The 15,980-nt window shown below is 43.8% G+C and overlaps 1 protein-coding gene across 3 annotated transcripts in view; it reads left to right on the top strand.

Annotated features, from left to right (window-relative positions):
- The window catches only part of KIF21B (kinesin family member 21B), an 80,825-nt gene extending 69,692 nt beyond the window's left edge, over window positions 1-11,133 (top strand). For 2 of the 3 annotated variants that reach the window (XM_056844304.1, XM_056844303.1), the window contains 7 exons: window positions 979-1,115; window positions 1,462-1,642; window positions 4,536-4,700; window positions 6,142-6,259; window positions 8,291-8,461; window positions 9,350-9,549; window positions 11,034-11,133. In XM_056844304.1, coding sequence (XP_056700282.1) covers window positions 979-1,115; window positions 1,462-1,642; window positions 4,536-4,700; window positions 6,142-6,259; window positions 8,291-8,461; window positions 9,350-9,549; window positions 11,034-11,088 — 1,027 coding nt within the window. In that variant the 3' untranslated portion in view covers window positions 11,089-11,133. Of the gene's footprint in view, window positions 1-978; window positions 1,116-1,461; window positions 1,643-4,535; window positions 4,701-6,141; window positions 6,260-8,290; window positions 8,462-9,349; window positions 9,550-10,287; window positions 10,507-11,033 lie in introns of all 3 variants that reach the window. The other variant, XM_056844302.1, reaches the window with a different exon arrangement.
- The last annotated feature ends 4,847 nt before the right edge of the window (window positions 11,134-15,980 follow it).

Below are 15,980 nucleotides of genomic sequence, written 5' to 3'. Positions count from 1 at the left end.
AGAGAATAGGTATGCATCATGTCTAGTATCCATTTTTACTAGTAGCCATAAATAGCCTTCATGAATAACCTTCAGAGGCTTCTCAGCCAGTAAAGCTGTGTGATGCTTGCATTTTCCAGCAGAAAGCTCAATCCACTGCCAGGGCTGATTGTCTTTTGCTGGGAGGACTCAGAAGTGAAGGTATGCACTTGGTTAGCCTGTGCCTTTAGGTCCGTATGCTGAAAGCCAGCAGCAAACTAAGCATTACCGGCTGAGGGTCCATCATGCCTAGGCTCCAAATGCCTTTTAAATTCCTTTGGATGTTTTGCCTTTATGATGCCAGTTCTTACTTACTCCAGTGTGACCTCTAGGCAAATTGTTTTATTCTCTGGGCTTTGTATTCAAATCAGAAAACGTATTACTTATTGCTGGAGAAAAAATAGACCTGGAAGGAAATAGTTCCTTGCTGTCCACTGGGTGGTGCCCTTATTTCATGCACCACAGAAGATGGAGCTCTGTCTAGGGTACAGGGAGGATACCTGAGAGTACAGACAAAAGCATGTTAGTTAAATTGCATCCTGACCTTGAATGGAGAAAATAGGTTTGCATTAGCCTTTCAGAAGCAAAATAGCAATTGAAAATATAACAGCTCAGAACAATTGATATCAGTGTAGGGAAAGAATTCCTTTGCTCAGTGTATACCTCAGAGTGACTGGATCAATTTGCAAACTGGTATAAATCCAGTGTAGAACATTAAACCTCTCCCTTAATATTGCTGAAGGTTGTGCCCCGAATGGTCTGAGCTGTTCTTCAGCCTGATGTTGCATGCACCTGCCTGCCTTTCTTTTTCTTGATGCTTGCTGTGGGTTGGGCTCCTAGCAGGCCATGCCTCCTAAGCTGTGTGAATTCCCGGTTGCATGATAGGCCTCTCTCAGGAAATCTGGTTGCTCCAGCTGCAGAAGTTCCTCTCTCAGTAATTGTCTCTTTCTCCCATGCAAGGGGCATCATTAATCCAGTGGGCGGTTCCAGGGGTGCCCGCACAGCCCCACTGCAATGCATCTCTGTGGCAGAAGGTCACACCAAGCCTGTTCTGTGCCTGGATGCCACTGATGAATTGCTGTTCACTGGATCCAAAGGTATGTTTGTGAAAGAAGACAGGTTGCTCCCAATAGCCTTAGTGTAGCCCATATGTGAGGGTTGCTGACAAGTGTTTTCTTGTGGTTGCACTGATATGATGGCATCATATTTAAAAGCATCTTAATGCCACACATATGCATCTGTTAGAATGTTCAAATGTAATAGTTATGTTTCTGGGGCCTAATGATTGAATTAAAATAATTGTTTTCCATCTGAAATACTGTGTGTTCACATTTTACAAACACATTAGACAAATGAGCATTCCTAGCATTCCTGTTGAGATATCTTGTTGCCTACTATAAGGATCAGCACTGGCATAATTTAAGTATTCCCTTGTTTCTTAAGATCGGAGCTGCAAAATGTGGAACTTAGTGACTGGCCAGGAAATTGCCTCTTTGAAAGGACATCCAAACAATGTGGTCTCCATAAAATACAGCAGCCACTCTGGCCTGGTATTCACAGTCTCTACCTCATACATCAAAGTGTGGGACATCCGGGACTCTACAAAGTGCATTCGCACCCTCACGTAAGTAGTCAGAAGCTCTCCAAGTTTTAATATGACCATGTTGAGTTTCTGAACAGGAGTTTCAAGCTCCCTCAGTGATAATTATCAATGGTTATGTGTGTATAAGTTCTGTCAAATCACTTCCGACTTATGGCGACCCTATGAGTTAATGACCTCGAAAACATCCTGTCATTAACAGCCTTGTTCAGGTCCTGAAAACTGAGGGCCATGGCTTTCTTTATTGAGTCAATCTATCTCATGGTGGGTTTTCCTCTTTTCCTGCTTCCTTCAACTTTTCCTAATGTTATTACTTTTTCAATTACTCTTGTCTTCTCATAATATGACCAAAATATGATAGCCTCAGTTTAGTCATTTTAGCTTCTAGGGTCAGTTCAGGCTTGATTTGATCTAAAAAAAGGTAAAGGTCCCCTGTGCAAGCACCAGATCATTCCTGACCCATGGGGTGACGTCACATCCCGACGATTACTAGGCAGACTTTGTTTACGGTGTGGTTTGCCAGTGCCTTCCCCAGTCATCTTCCCTTTACCCCCAGCAAGCTGGGTACTCATTTTACTGACCTTGAAAGGATGGAAGGCTGAGTCAACCTTGAGCCTGCTACCTGAAACCAACTTCCGTTGGGATCGAACTCAGGTCGTGAGCAGAGCTGGGACTGCAGTACTGCAGCTTACCACTCTGTGACACGGGGCTCTTTTGATTTGATCTACAACCCCCTTATTTGTCTTTTTGGTGGTCAACAGTATCTGTAAAATGCTCCTGCAACACCACATTTCAAAGGAATCTACTTTCTTCCTGTCAGCTTTCTTCATTGTCCAATTTTCACACCCATACATAGTAACAGGGAATACTATGGTATGAATTATCTTGATCTTGGTCACCAGCAACACATCCTTACACTTAAGAATCTTTTCTAGCTCCTTCATGACTACCCTTCCCAGTCTCAATATCTGATTTCTTGGTTGTAGTTTCTTTTTTGGTTGATGATGGAGTCAAGGAATAGAAAATCTTGAACAATTTAAATTAATTCATCAGCTGTCTTAAAGTTGTGTAATTCCCCAATAGTTATTACTTTTGTCTTCTTGATGTTTAGCTGTAATCCTACTTTGGCACTTTCTGCTTTAACCTTCATCAGTAGTTACAAGTTTTCACTGTTTTCTGCCAGTAATGTGGTATCATCTGCTTATCTCAAATTGCTAATGTTCCTTCCACCAATTTTCACCCCACCTTCATCTAAATCGAATCCAGCTCTCCTTATGGTATGTTCTGCGTATAGATTGAAGAGAAATATATCTTTGACACCTTTGCCAACTGGAAACCATTCCGTTTCTTCATATTCTGTTCTAACAGTGGCCTCTTGTCCAGATTCTAGGTTGCACATCAGAATAATCAGTTGTTGTGGCATCTCTATTTCTTTTAAAACTAACCATAATTTTTCATGATCAATACAACACTGTCCTTCAGTGTTACTCCTCTGAAGATGCCTGCCACAGCTGCTGGCGAAACGTCAGGAAAGAAAATACCAAGACCACGGTCACACAGCCCGGATAACCTACAAGAACCAACAAGCTGATTTTCTTCTGAAATTATTTTGTAGACTCCAGTAACCAAAATAAATTTGCAATATAATCTCTAGGGCCTCTTCCTTTTCTGAATCTAGCTTGAACATCTGGCATTTCTTATTCCAAATATGGTAACAGTCTTTGTTGTAAGATTTTGAGCATCATTTTACTCATATGAGAAATAAATGCAATGGTCCGATAGTTGCTGCAGTCTTTGGTGTCTCCTTTTTCAGAACTGGAATGTAAATTGAGCATTTCCATTCTGTGTGCCATTGTTTTGTTTTCCATGCACTCCTGGTGATTTGTTTCTCCCGATTGCTCTCAGTGCAGCTTTCACTTCACTTTCTAAAACTCTGGGTTCTTCTTCAAAAATTTCTTCTTTGAAGGAATCTGTCATCCTTTCATCTCTCCTTTCAGTTTATTGGTCCCTTATTTTCTGCATTTTGTCCTGTTCAGTTAATGTATTTCCATTCTGATCTTTCAGCATACTTGACCATGCTTTAAATTTCCCTTTGATTTCTTGGATTTTGTGGAACAGATCTCTTGTTTTTCCTTTTTTGTTACTGTCTTCTATTTCCTTACAATGGTTATTATAATAGTTCTCTTTGTCTCTATGTGCTAGTAACTGGAACGCTGTATTTAGCCTTCTGACTCTGTTTCTGTCACCTTTTACTTTTGCTTTTTGTATATGTTTAGCAATGTTAAGAGTTTCATTAGTCATCCATCAAGGCTTTTCATTTATTTTGGCTACAGGAATAGTCTGTGCACATTCTTCCTTGATAATATCTCTGGCTTCAAACCATAGTTCTTTTGGTTCATGTTCACTTGAACTTAGTAATGTAAACCTGTTCTTTACATGGTCTTTAAACTCTTCAGTAATGTTGATTATACATTATGCCAAACCATGGTTAAGGTAGGCATGGAGAATTCAACATGTAACCTTACAATCCATCCCTAATAGCTAAACCATGGGTAGCCTTTGGGTAGCATTATGACTACACTGGCTCCCAGTCTGGTGTAGCAGTGCTTTGCCATTTGTTTTCTGCATTGTCAGATGATTACTTGGCTCTCCCACAATGTGCAGTCCTTTTCCCTAAACACCAGCTAGACAGCTACATCTCCAAATCCCTACCTTACCGCATCATCTCGCTGCCTTTAACATTTGCACGAATCTTCATTTCAGTCTGTTAGTATTGCCCTTCAAGCTAGAAGGAAAGGGTTTGAAGTTCTCCTTGTGAGCCCACTGGACTGTCTCTGCCCATGTGCAGTTTCATCCAGATGGTGTCCCATTCAAGCTGCTGTCTTTCTATTTCAATCTCTCGTTCTCTGTGCATTAGGTCATCGGGCCAAGTGATTTCTGGGGATGCCTGTGCTGGGACCACTACCCGCACAATCACCAGTGTGCAAGGCGAGCACCAGATCAACCAGATTGCGCTCAATCCCACAGGCACCACGCTTTATGCAGCCACCGGCAACTCTGTCCGCATCTGGGAGTTGAACAGGTCAGAGGACAAACTCAAAACTAGATTTATTGGGGGAATCCAGAAACAACTTATGGAGGGCAATACAGACCGGGAATGAGAGAGCAGCAGAAACATGCTTCCTGCCTAGGCGTTTCATTAAAAAGGAGAAAAGTGGCCTGCCCCCATAATCCCAACCTATTTTCAACGTATTTATTTGTTTAGAATTGTTTTATGCTGCCTCTCCCAGAACCTGCCTGGGGTATTTTTCAAAATAAAAATAATGAGAACAAAACATTAAATTAAAATATTAATGAAAATCCAGCATAAAAAAGCTTCAGCCCAGCATAAAAACATAGATATTAAAAACAGACCACAGATAGCTTAAGACAACAGTTTCGAGGTAAAATAGTGTTAAATCAATGTCTTAATCAAAAGCCTGGGTGAATTGCAATGTTTTGGCCTGGCACCTGATGGTAGAAAGCTATGTAGGTGCTCTGTGAGGCTCAAGGGGAACAAGTAAGGTGCCACTACTGGAAAAGCCATGTCTCAAGTTGCCACCCGCATCACTTCTGAAGGCGGGGGCACAGAGAGTGAGGTAGATCTTAACTGGCCGGATGGACATTATGGAAGCAGGGGGGTTGTCAAATACCCTGGCCCTAAGCCTTTTAGGACTTAAAGGTAAGAACAGCACTTTAAATTATGCCCAGAAACAAATGGGCAGAGAATCCTCAGAAAAGAATGGCGATGCTACAGCAATTACACTGGCTACCGATCTGCTCCTTAGCCCAATTTAAGGTGTTGGTTTTGTCCTTTAAAGCCCTACACGGTTTGGGACCAGGGTATCTGAAAGTATGTCTTCTCCCATATGTTCCTGGCTGGAAATTAAGATCACTTGGAGATGCCCTCCTGAGCGTCCCACCAATTAAAGATGCTCATTTCGTAAGGTACGTGAGAGAGGGCCTTTTCCATGGCAGCCCCACAATTATGAAACAACTTTCCCAGGGAGATGCGCCTGGCTCCCTCACTGTCAATCTTCAGGAGGCAGTTGAAAACACTTTTATTTAGGATTGCGTTTTGATTGACTTAGCTTTTATTATTGACAGTCCTAATTGGAGTTTTTAGTCTGTGACTTTTATGGGTTTTATAGTTGTTTTTATTGTGCTTTTCATAATGTTTTATTTATAGTGTAAGCCGCCTTGAGTTCCACAAGAGAGAAAGGCGGCTAACAAATGTTTTAAGCAAATTTTTAAAAAGGCTATGACTGTGCCAAAACTTTTTAAATAGCCAAACTGAGGGGGTTTAGGTGGGGTTTCCAGCTTAGCAAATATCTGTAGGACCCTTTGTGTCAGAGGATGCACATGTTGCAGCAAAGGAAGGAGAGGAGGTGTACTGTATAATAATATTTTTTAAAAGCATGTGGTCTTACATAGGAGCTTTTACCCGCAGTGAGGCTCTCATATCTTTTCCTTTTTGGGGGCAGACTGCAGCCTATTGGGAAGCTGACAGGCCACATTGGGCCTGTGATGTGCCTCACGGTGAACCAGACTGCAAGCAACCATGACCTGGTCATCACAGGATCCAAGGACCACTATGTCAAGGTATTAGGCGATTTGTGAAGGGTCCTTGGGCAGCATTTGTAAGAGCACTTCATTATGTGTTTTTCTTTGCCACCCCACCTCCTGTCCTCTCTTGGGCAGTAGGTTTTTCAGAATGCTATCAGTGGTATGGTATTAGAATGATGTTTCTACAGTATCTTAAAAACACCTTTACAGTCAGTCTGTGTGTGTGTGTTAAGTGCCGTCAAGTCGCTTCCGACTCATGGCGACCCTATTAATCTGACTAACAGAGTCAGTCTGTGGTCCAATAAAAAATTCTACTTCTAGCTGGATGTCTTTTATTTCAGTCAAGGTGTAGAAAGGATCTTCTATCCTAATGAGAGCCCTTGAGGTCTTCATGGGTCTCATTAGGGTTGCCAACCTCCAGGTGGTGGCTAGAGATCTCCCACTATTACAACTGCTCTCCAGGTGATAGAGATCAGTTCCCCTGGATAAAATGGCCTCTTTGGCAATTGGACTGTATGGCATTGAAGTCCCTCCCCTCCCCAAACCCTGTCCTCCCCAAATCTCCAGGTAATTCCCAACCCGGAGCTGGCAACCCTAGGTCTCATAAATATCTGAGTTATTCTGGTGTCATATGTTATGTATTTTTTCAGTTTATTAATTTACATTAATGGACATATTGTTTGCTTTTTTTTTTTTAAACCCTCCTACAGTTGCTTTTAGCCAAAGGCAGTTTGCACAATGCCAGAAAGTTCAGCAATTAAAATCACACTAAAATCCATAATTTACTGTGTGAAAATCTCTAATTGAAAGTTTATAGCTAACCAAAAGCCAACAAAAGTCAACAGAAAATCAGTTTTAAAAAAATTAACAAAATGCCTGAGCAAACAGATTTCATCTAGAAAATCTAAGTGTCAGGTGAGCAACAGTGGAGAAGGAGTACCCAACAGGAGGAGGTGCCACCACAGAAACATTTCTCTCTCTGCCCAGCGTGTGTCTAGTCTGGTTCTGATGAAATAAAACTGATGGTTTGTGTCGGTCCTTGGAGCTGAAATCCATCCTTTCTGTCTCTATTCTGCTTCTTAAATAAAAGAGGAACAGAGCTGCCCTAAAAGGCGTATGGTATGGGGCAAATCCATCAGCTGTTTACACCTTACTGAGTCCCACAGCTATCATTTATTGATAGATAACTGACTATTCTTTGAGAATAGATTGGAAAACAGAGGGAACTATGCATTAACCATAACGATGTCACCATCATTTATAGTTGAAGAGGGCTGGTGACTGGGGTTCAGTTTTCCCACACCCCTTTCTATAAACTATCCTGGAACTAGCCCAAGCATGATGCAAGTGGCCACAAATCCAGTTCCTGCTAATCCACATTTCTGTCTCTAGATGTTTTTGTTCCTGGTAACATACCTTCCTTTCTTGGCAGTGGGGTGTGTGTAGGAGGAGAGTGCTGCCTGTGGGCTCCATTGCTCTAGTACAGTTATGGCGAACCTTTTAGAGACCGAGTGCCCAAACTGCCCACTTATTTATCGCAAAGTGCCAACACGCCAATTTAACCTGAATACTGAAGTTTCCTCCCAGCTCGGCAAGGGGGGTGGGGCACGGGGAGACCAGGGAAGGGGTGGTGGCTTTGAACGGCTCTGCGCTCCCTTCAAAGCCCCCCCCCCCACACGCGTGCCCACAGAGAGGGCTCGGCGTGCCGGACTTGACACGCGTGCCATAGGTTCAACAACACGGTTCTAGTATGAGGAGGGGCTGTGGCTCAGTGGTAGAGCATCTGCTTGGCATGCAGAAGGTCCCAGGTTCAATCCCCGGCAACTCCAGTTAAAGGGACTAGGCTGGTAGGTGATGTGAAAGACCTCTGCCTGAAACCCTGGAGAGCCGCTGCTGGTCTGAGTGGACAATACTGACTTTGATGGACCAAGGGTCTGATTCAGTATGAGGCAATTTCATGTGTTAATGTGTACTATCCCTCCTTTGGCAGGGATGGGCACTGAGCCTAAGGCTTACTACAGCTGTTACAGGAGAGTGTGTTTTGACCTGTGATCTCTTTTCTTGCAGATGTTTGAAATTGCGGAAGGTGTCGGTGGGAACGTTGGCCCCACCCACAACTTTGAACCCCCACATTACGATGGCATTGAATGCCTGGCGATTCAGGGAGATGTTCTCTTCAGTGGCTCCAGGGACAACGGCATCAAAAAATGGGACCTAGAGCAGCAGGAGCTCATCCAGGTATGGAGGGCGAGAGTGGCTGAATGGGGTCCAGGGTGGGTGAATGGGGAGAGGGGCAAAGGCCGGGAGAGGAAGAGATGTTTCGTCTAGCATCTTGTGTGGAGCACACTGTGCTGAAGATGCTGACAGGCAGGTGCTGCCTAAATTCCATTTGTGGAGCAGGGGCCAGAGAATCACTTGCTTTGAGAATGGCTTTCTCAAAATTGTTTCAGTCAGCCAAAAGGCCACCAATGATAAGGTGGTGGTGTTCAGTTGCACGGCACAGATATTCCAGATATGCAACAGCACTTGTGTTACCTGCAAGCATTTTCTATCTGCTATTGGATTGATCAAATTAGTCAATTTAGTCAAATTAGGCTAATGGCTCTTAGGACAGAGACCAGAACCCTGGATCTCTGGAGGCCTTTTGAGATGGTTCCTTGTTGCTCAAAGATCTAACTATCTTTCTTCCAGTAAGCAGTTCTGTTGCAATTATGTTTTCCAAACACACAACATTCTGTTCCTGGGAAAATGCTATCCTGCCTCCCCCAGCATTTGTGAGTTACGGTTGTAGGTGCTGTGTGGCATGTGGGTGTGCTGTTGTTATTAGCAGTGCCAGTGACCTCACTGACGGTAAGCGCCTGGGCCCAGCGTTTTTGTAGACTTATTTCTGAGTTTAATTTTTAAAATTACCTCAGAGGTCAATCACACCCCTGTTGTACAGTCCTCCCAAATGTCAGAGCATAGATCCTACAATGGGTATCGGTATATAGACATCTTGTTCTTGTTTGGTTTCCAGCCTTCGCTCTTATGTGTATCTTAACCCCCTCCCTCAGTGGCCTTTTTAAAGGGAATGTTCTGTGTGACAACAGGCCTTTGCTAACTCTGTTAATTCTGTCCCGTTTCCAGCAAATCCCCAATGCGCACAAAGATTGGGTTTGTGCCTTGGCCTTTGTGCCCAGCCGGCCCATGTTGCTGAGTGCCTGCCGTGGTGGGACGGTGAAGGTCTGGAATGTTGACAACTTCACTCCTGTTGGGGACATTAAGGGGCACGACAGTCCCATCAATGCCATCTGCACCAATTCGAAGCACATATTCACAGCATCCAGGTGAGTGTGTGGGGCTGGAGTCCTCCTTGCCCCACAAGAAGACCCTGAACTCTTTGCCCCACTCCATTCCATCTCAGGAAGTTAACTGTTCAAGGTAACAAAGGCTCCTTGGGCTGGTTGCAGGCCCTCCTTGAGGGGAGTGCCATAGAGAGGCATTGCTTTTGTTATTGCCGTGTTCCTTGAGCCCTTCCCACAGTACAGCTGTGTTCATCTCAGCACTGTGGGATCTGCCAAAACAACTGGCTTTGCCTCCTTCAAACCCAGCAACGTCTTTTTGTGGTAATTCATTATTTTAGAGGCTCCTTCTGACTCCTGTGAGATCCTGCACTTTTTAGTTCTGTTCATTGTTTGTGCAGTGAAGTATAAGGAAGATTGCTGGAACCACCCCTACAAGAGGTTCTTTTCTAAAGCAATGGCACCAACCATGACCGAGCAGGGAGTACCTGAGCATACCTCCCTTGAGAGGTAGAGTGGCTTATTGTAGTAATCACAGATTGAGAGTGGAGATACAGCAATGTTTGATAATCTGCCATTGTCACCTAGAGATTCTGGCAGAGCTAGGGATGGAACGCTAGCAAGCAGCAAAGTCTTGGCACAGTGGCCATCTCTGGTAGGGCAGCCTAGAACACATCACTCACTTCCCCTCTTACGGAGTCTCTTAGCTCCTCTTTTCCGACCGTGTTTCTTTTTTCCTTTTCTGTCTTCCTCTCTTTCTCTCTCTGTTTCTATGTGCCGCAGTGACTGCCGGGTAAAGTTATGGAATTACGTGCCTGGGCTCACCCCCTGCCTTCCACGACGCGTCCTTGCCATCAAGGGCCGTGCTACCAGTCTGCCTTGACCTCCCTCCTGTCTTCTCTGCTGTCCTGCTCACTCTTTCTTGCTGTGTTCTCCCTCCCCCTCTTTTTCTCCCCCCTACACCCCTCCCCTCTACAAGCTGATCTCAGCTGCTTCTTAACGGTATGCAATGCTTACTTGCTTTTCTTTCCCTTTAGGGGGTGCCCTTTTCCAAGGGAGACACCACTCCACAGCCCACTTCTCAGGTGGCTGTTGAAAACCCAGTTCATTTATCTTCCTGACTTGCCAGCTTATTTTAATTAGTAAGGCTGAACATTTAGCTTGGAATCCGTGTCCCTTGAAATTAGAGGAACTTATTTTCCCCACCAACCCCCCAAAAATCTGTTTAGAACTGGGATGTAAGGATCAGTGGGGACCCAGTGAAAGGTGCAGGCTCCATGAGATGGAGCCAAAAGTATCCCATTTTGCAGCATGTGGAATTCTTTGTATATCACTATCCATAAGGGAACTGGTTTGAGGGGAGCATCATGATGCCCTTGGACATTGCAGGGGGGTAGAGATGGTGGGAGCAGGTTAGGTCCATTGCTGAGCCATTACTACTCTGGATTTCTTTCCCCCCCAACCTGTACAATGTTTTACTTCCCACTCTGCAAGCTTCACGTTCTCACCTTTCTGTCTTTATTCTCCAGTGACTGGACTGTGAAGCTCTGGAGTGCAAGGAAGCTACTGAGCAGCACAATGTAGAACTGGGGGAAGACGAGGTATGGCAGCCACAGCAGGATTGACCAGTGGTGGCATCCTTGTTGAGCCTGTCTCACAAAGGCTAGGAAGCAGTTATAATCTTCCCACTGGAATCTTGTATTCTCGGAGGCACAGAAACAGGGCAACCCTGACATTTGGTACTCTGCGCCAGCAAATGGGTGGCAGTTGGATGGTACTGCAAAATCTCCTTTTCCTCCTATTCCCCATCCTGTATACTTGCTTGATAGGATTTCACGACGTCATTGAGTGGCAAAATGAACCTTGACCACATGTTGCCATCTGAAGAAGGAAGGCTAAGCTGACGGTTTGAGAGCATTTCTCCAGGCAGACTCCATTTGGCACCAAAGCAGGACTTTCTCAGCCTCTCCCAGGAGACATGAGGCAGTGGGATGTGGGAGAAATTCTGCAAAAAATTCTTATTCCATCACCTGAGGAAGCCTCGGCCATTTTTTCCATAGCTTCCTATGTATGCCTTGTAGTTCAGGTCTCAACAGTGAAACCAACAAGAGGAACTTGGAACATGCCAGCAGCTTCCTGGATGTATTTCCTGCATGGCTGATTGTCATGATTTTAGAGGATATTTGTTCCTGTGAGTGTTAATGAAGTTCTGGTTTTCTTTTTCTTATTTCTGTCAGTGATGGACAGAGAGTTCCCCCCCCCCCCCAAGAGGGAAAGGTGGGTTTTGGAGGTGGCACAAGGATCCAACTTGTTGTTGAGCACATGTGGTATGTCTCAGCTTTCTTTCCACAAGTGGAATTACCAAAGGTTTTCATTTTCAACGGCCAGTCATTATATTGGTTTTTGCCACTCTGAAGATCACAAACGCTCCTGACATAACATAAAAAGGAATGTTTCTATTGCGTTAAAGTACACCAGTTCAAAGTGGTGACAGATACAATAAGATTTATTACAGTCTTTCCTTCCTTGTGGCATCAAGAATTTTGTGAGTTTAGAAGAATGTGTCCTTCCTATACTCCAGCTTAAACCAAGAAACTGGAACACTAGACCCTTAACACAGTGGTGAATACCCAACTGAGATGGGTGTGTGGATCTGTTTACTTTGTTCTGTTCCAATCACAAGTTGGCAGTGGTCATAGGAAATGACACTCCCGCTCAGATGGGGAAAGGACCCGTTTTTTGGGAGCACAGAAGTGTGGGATTTCTTCCCCTCCCCCAGCTTTCAGACATAGTAAGAAACATCTTTGAATTTCTTAACACTCAGGTGTGGTGGCAGGCATTCACACCATCTTGTTCCCCTGGGTATGGGGTGACGGTGCCCCCCACAGCTTCACCACAAGCAACTCTTTGTTGACACCTGTTTAATATGCAGCCATTCTGGCTGTTTCACATGTGTACCACATGGTGTCATTATCATCAGCTCTGTCAGGAAGAGGCAAGAGAAACTTGATTTTCTGTGCTTTGATCACCTTAGACTTTCACTGGATCTTTTGACCCCACTCCGTTTACTCATGGACACTAGTTTAAGCCCTGTCACCATGTGACAGAAGAAGTTTTTCATCTGTGTGCGTCAAAGAAGACCTGTCCATGTCTCACTGGAGAGGCACCAAGCACACCTCAAATTCTTCTTCCTCTCACTCATAAATGAATATGCTGTGCATACGAACCCTTAATATGCACTGTGCTTTTCCACCAAAGGGTTGGGAACTGAATTATGTATGTATGCTCATCTCTTCAGCAGATGGACTTGAGGAAAACAGCACCCTAGTGGGCCAGTGCAGCCAAGCAGGCCAAATTAATCTGCTTCCAGCACGCTTCCATGGCTCTGTTCTTCTCCTGACTTGTAGGAGTCCTCGGCTGTGATAAACTGGGATTGCGTTGGGTGTGAACATTGACCACTCAGATGCATTGTGAAAACCCTGCCTGAGTGCATTGAAGCTGCAGATTCTTCCATCAGAGTAGGAAGTTGTACTGTAATTCTGTATGGGTGTTCTAGAGCTTTTGTGTATTGTCTTGTGCATTATTTGGGGTGGGGGAGGCAGTAGGGAGGAGTGTGTGTGTTTATATGTGTGTGAGAGCTTTGAAGAGAGTGAAAGCTTGATTTGCGTTAACCTACCTCATGGCCCAAGGTGTGGTTTGTTTATTTTTGTTAATAAAACTTGAATTAGTCTGGGGAACGGACATTCTTACACTGGCCCTGATTTTTGAGCTCCCAGTTCTAACAGCCAGCTGTAGCCAGGATGAGAGGAGTTGGGACTCTGTGCTTTGCCTTCACTGCTTAACATGTTCAAGTCCAAGACTTGCTCACTGTCAACCAGCTGCGCCATTTCAATAAACGTTGAGGCTGACACTTTGTTGAATCACAGTAAGCTTGCCAGTCTTCTCTTGACTTAGTATAGTGGGGAGAAGGTTGGGTGAACCAAGTCTTGGAAGAGGGACCATCTGCCATTGATAGTGAAATCAGCACAATCCCCTCTCCCCTGACAATCCTGAACCCCTTGTGTTACCACCCAAGCTATCTTATCTGGTATGTAGGTAAACATAGTTAGCTACCCATTTTTCCCCCTAATGTTATTGCTTGTAAAAAATTAGGATCAAATTAGCTACACACAGTTCACCTAAATCTTCCTACATTCCTTTTTGTAGGAAGTTGTGTATAACAAAGACTATGAAATGTCCTATAAAGTAATACTTGATATACTGGAATCAGTCTGGCATGGAGGGTACTCCTCTCCTGACAATGTTGCCATACAGCCCAGTGTGCCCCACCCTTCTACTGTGCTTTAAAGTATGAGATTATATTTCCTCATATTGAAGAATTTCCCACCACCCCTTTTTATAGGTCTGGTCCTCTGGAAGTGAGGGAAATGCACATCTCTAGAGCTGCAGTCAGGTGCACTCTCAATAAGCCATTTTATTGGTTAAATACAGTTGAACATTGTCTTCAAGCACATGATGTAACGGGTCAAAATGATGAAACAGAAAGTTCTGTTTTTAGTGGCCCTTGGAGTGAATGTAAATGTTCATCAAAAGATCAATGTAACATGACTCAGAAGTGGGTCTCGATAATCTACGCTAGCCAGCAGCACAAGGAAATTCTGGCCATGTTAACATGGTATTCCCAATGCTTATGATTTGGTACACAGAGATGCTGCTGCCCTGCTTGTTAGTTATGCTGTTATGCCTTCTGGTGGCAGGATATCATACGCTCACCCTGCATTTCAAGGAAGAAAAAGAAACCTGGAGTGACCCTCTGTTCTAATGCACGTAAATACCATAGGTGAGGACCAGTCTTAGCCATGTGTGCCACCAATTGGTTTGTACGTAGAGCACATAATTTCAAATAACAGGTGCCTTTTCTTGCTCTGAAATGTCTTTTACAAAAGGCTGGTGCTTGTTTGGGGCTTTTAGTGGGGGCTGTGTCATCAGGCAAAATGGTATGTTTGTATGTGTGCGTGGGTGGGTGCAGGATCAGGTGTGTAAGATTTTATACCTCTGTGTAAATAGTGTAAGTTATTTATGGTTCCTGATGTACATGGTTTTCCAATGTGTGTGTGTGTTCCTCTTCTTAATAAATAAGCTTGTTAAAACGAAATCTGTGAATAAGTGTTTTTTTTGGGGGGGGGGTCAGTAGGCTAGAATTGGAAGCTCTTTCAGTAGAATGAAGACAAAGATGGAGAAATTCAATTTAGAGGTGGGGTTGAAGGAATAGAATTTTGATATGACAGGAAAACTGCTGGTACAGAGAAGGTAGATGGAAGTAACTTTTGCTGGTAAATAATGATTTCTGCAGATTATGTAAGACTGTAGTTTGTCTCCAGTTCCTTATTTACACCAAATTCAGGTTAGGGGCAGCAGATTTAATCTGATGTTGCCTTTTTGCTGAAATCCCAAAGAAGCCAATTATTGATTCGTAGCTTTGACTTCAGTGGAATGTGAGGGTGGTACACAAGGGAATCTTGTTTCACTGCGCCCACCCCTTCTACACATATCATTTATATGTTACCTAGTTTTGTACACCTGGCAAAGGACAACCAGTGTGGTGTAATGGTTAGAGGGCTGTGAAGACCTGGGTTCAAATAGTCTCAGCCATGAAGCTCACTGGGTGTCTTTGGGCTAGTCAGTCTCTCAAATCTAACTGAGCTGTGTGAGGATAAAATGAAGATGGGGGAGAACCATGCTCACCACCTTAGAGGAAGGGTGAGGATAAAATGTGGTGAAATACTCAGAGCTTGGTCTTTTCCTGCTGTAGCATTATAGGCCCTAAGTCATTTATATAGTGCTTTAAGTTTGTAAGTTGCAGTTATGATAAATCTGTTGTCTGACTTCTTTTGGGCAATGTGGCCTACAACTGGTCTTCCTTGATAATTTAACATAATTTACTGACTTGAAATGATCTGATGTTGTTTTATAATGACTGTGTGGTATTGGATACTTTGGACGAAATCATTTGGTGGCTAGAAAGTCCAGCCTTGAAGAAGCTAGAATGCTTCATTCTAAGCTTTTGCCTGCAGGTGTTTTGGGAGGAGACCCGTATCAGCTAATTTTGCCCCATCTATCGTTGAACTTGAACACTTGGGACTGGTGACCTAACACTGACTGTGACTGTTACCATAAAAGAAATTGTAGCAAATCTGTAAAGGAACAGATCACACGAACACAAATAATTCAGTCCATTCGAGATAAAATGTTAAAATACATTTAACGCTGTTTAGAGGTAAGTCCAGACCAACTGTTACAAACAGGGACACAGGATCGCCAGTGGCAAAACTTAAACAAATAAGTTAATCTCAAGAACCATTGTGTGTTCTGCAGATACTGCACATACTCAGTCATTATGGTACCATAATTAGTGATTTAGCATCCTTAGTCTATCAAACAAAAACAAAGGTTAAAGACACTTGGCTGCTTATAAC

Source organism: Euleptes europaea, chromosome 2 (genome assembly GCF_029931775.1).
Source record: "Euleptes europaea isolate rEulEur1 chromosome 2, rEulEur1.hap1, whole genome shotgun sequence".
In the NCBI taxonomy this organism is placed as follows: domain Eukaryota; kingdom Metazoa; phylum Chordata; class Lepidosauria; order Squamata; family Sphaerodactylidae; genus Euleptes; species Euleptes europaea.
Note: the sequence above shows the minus strand (reverse complement) of the source record. Positions and strands in the feature narration are given on the sequence as shown.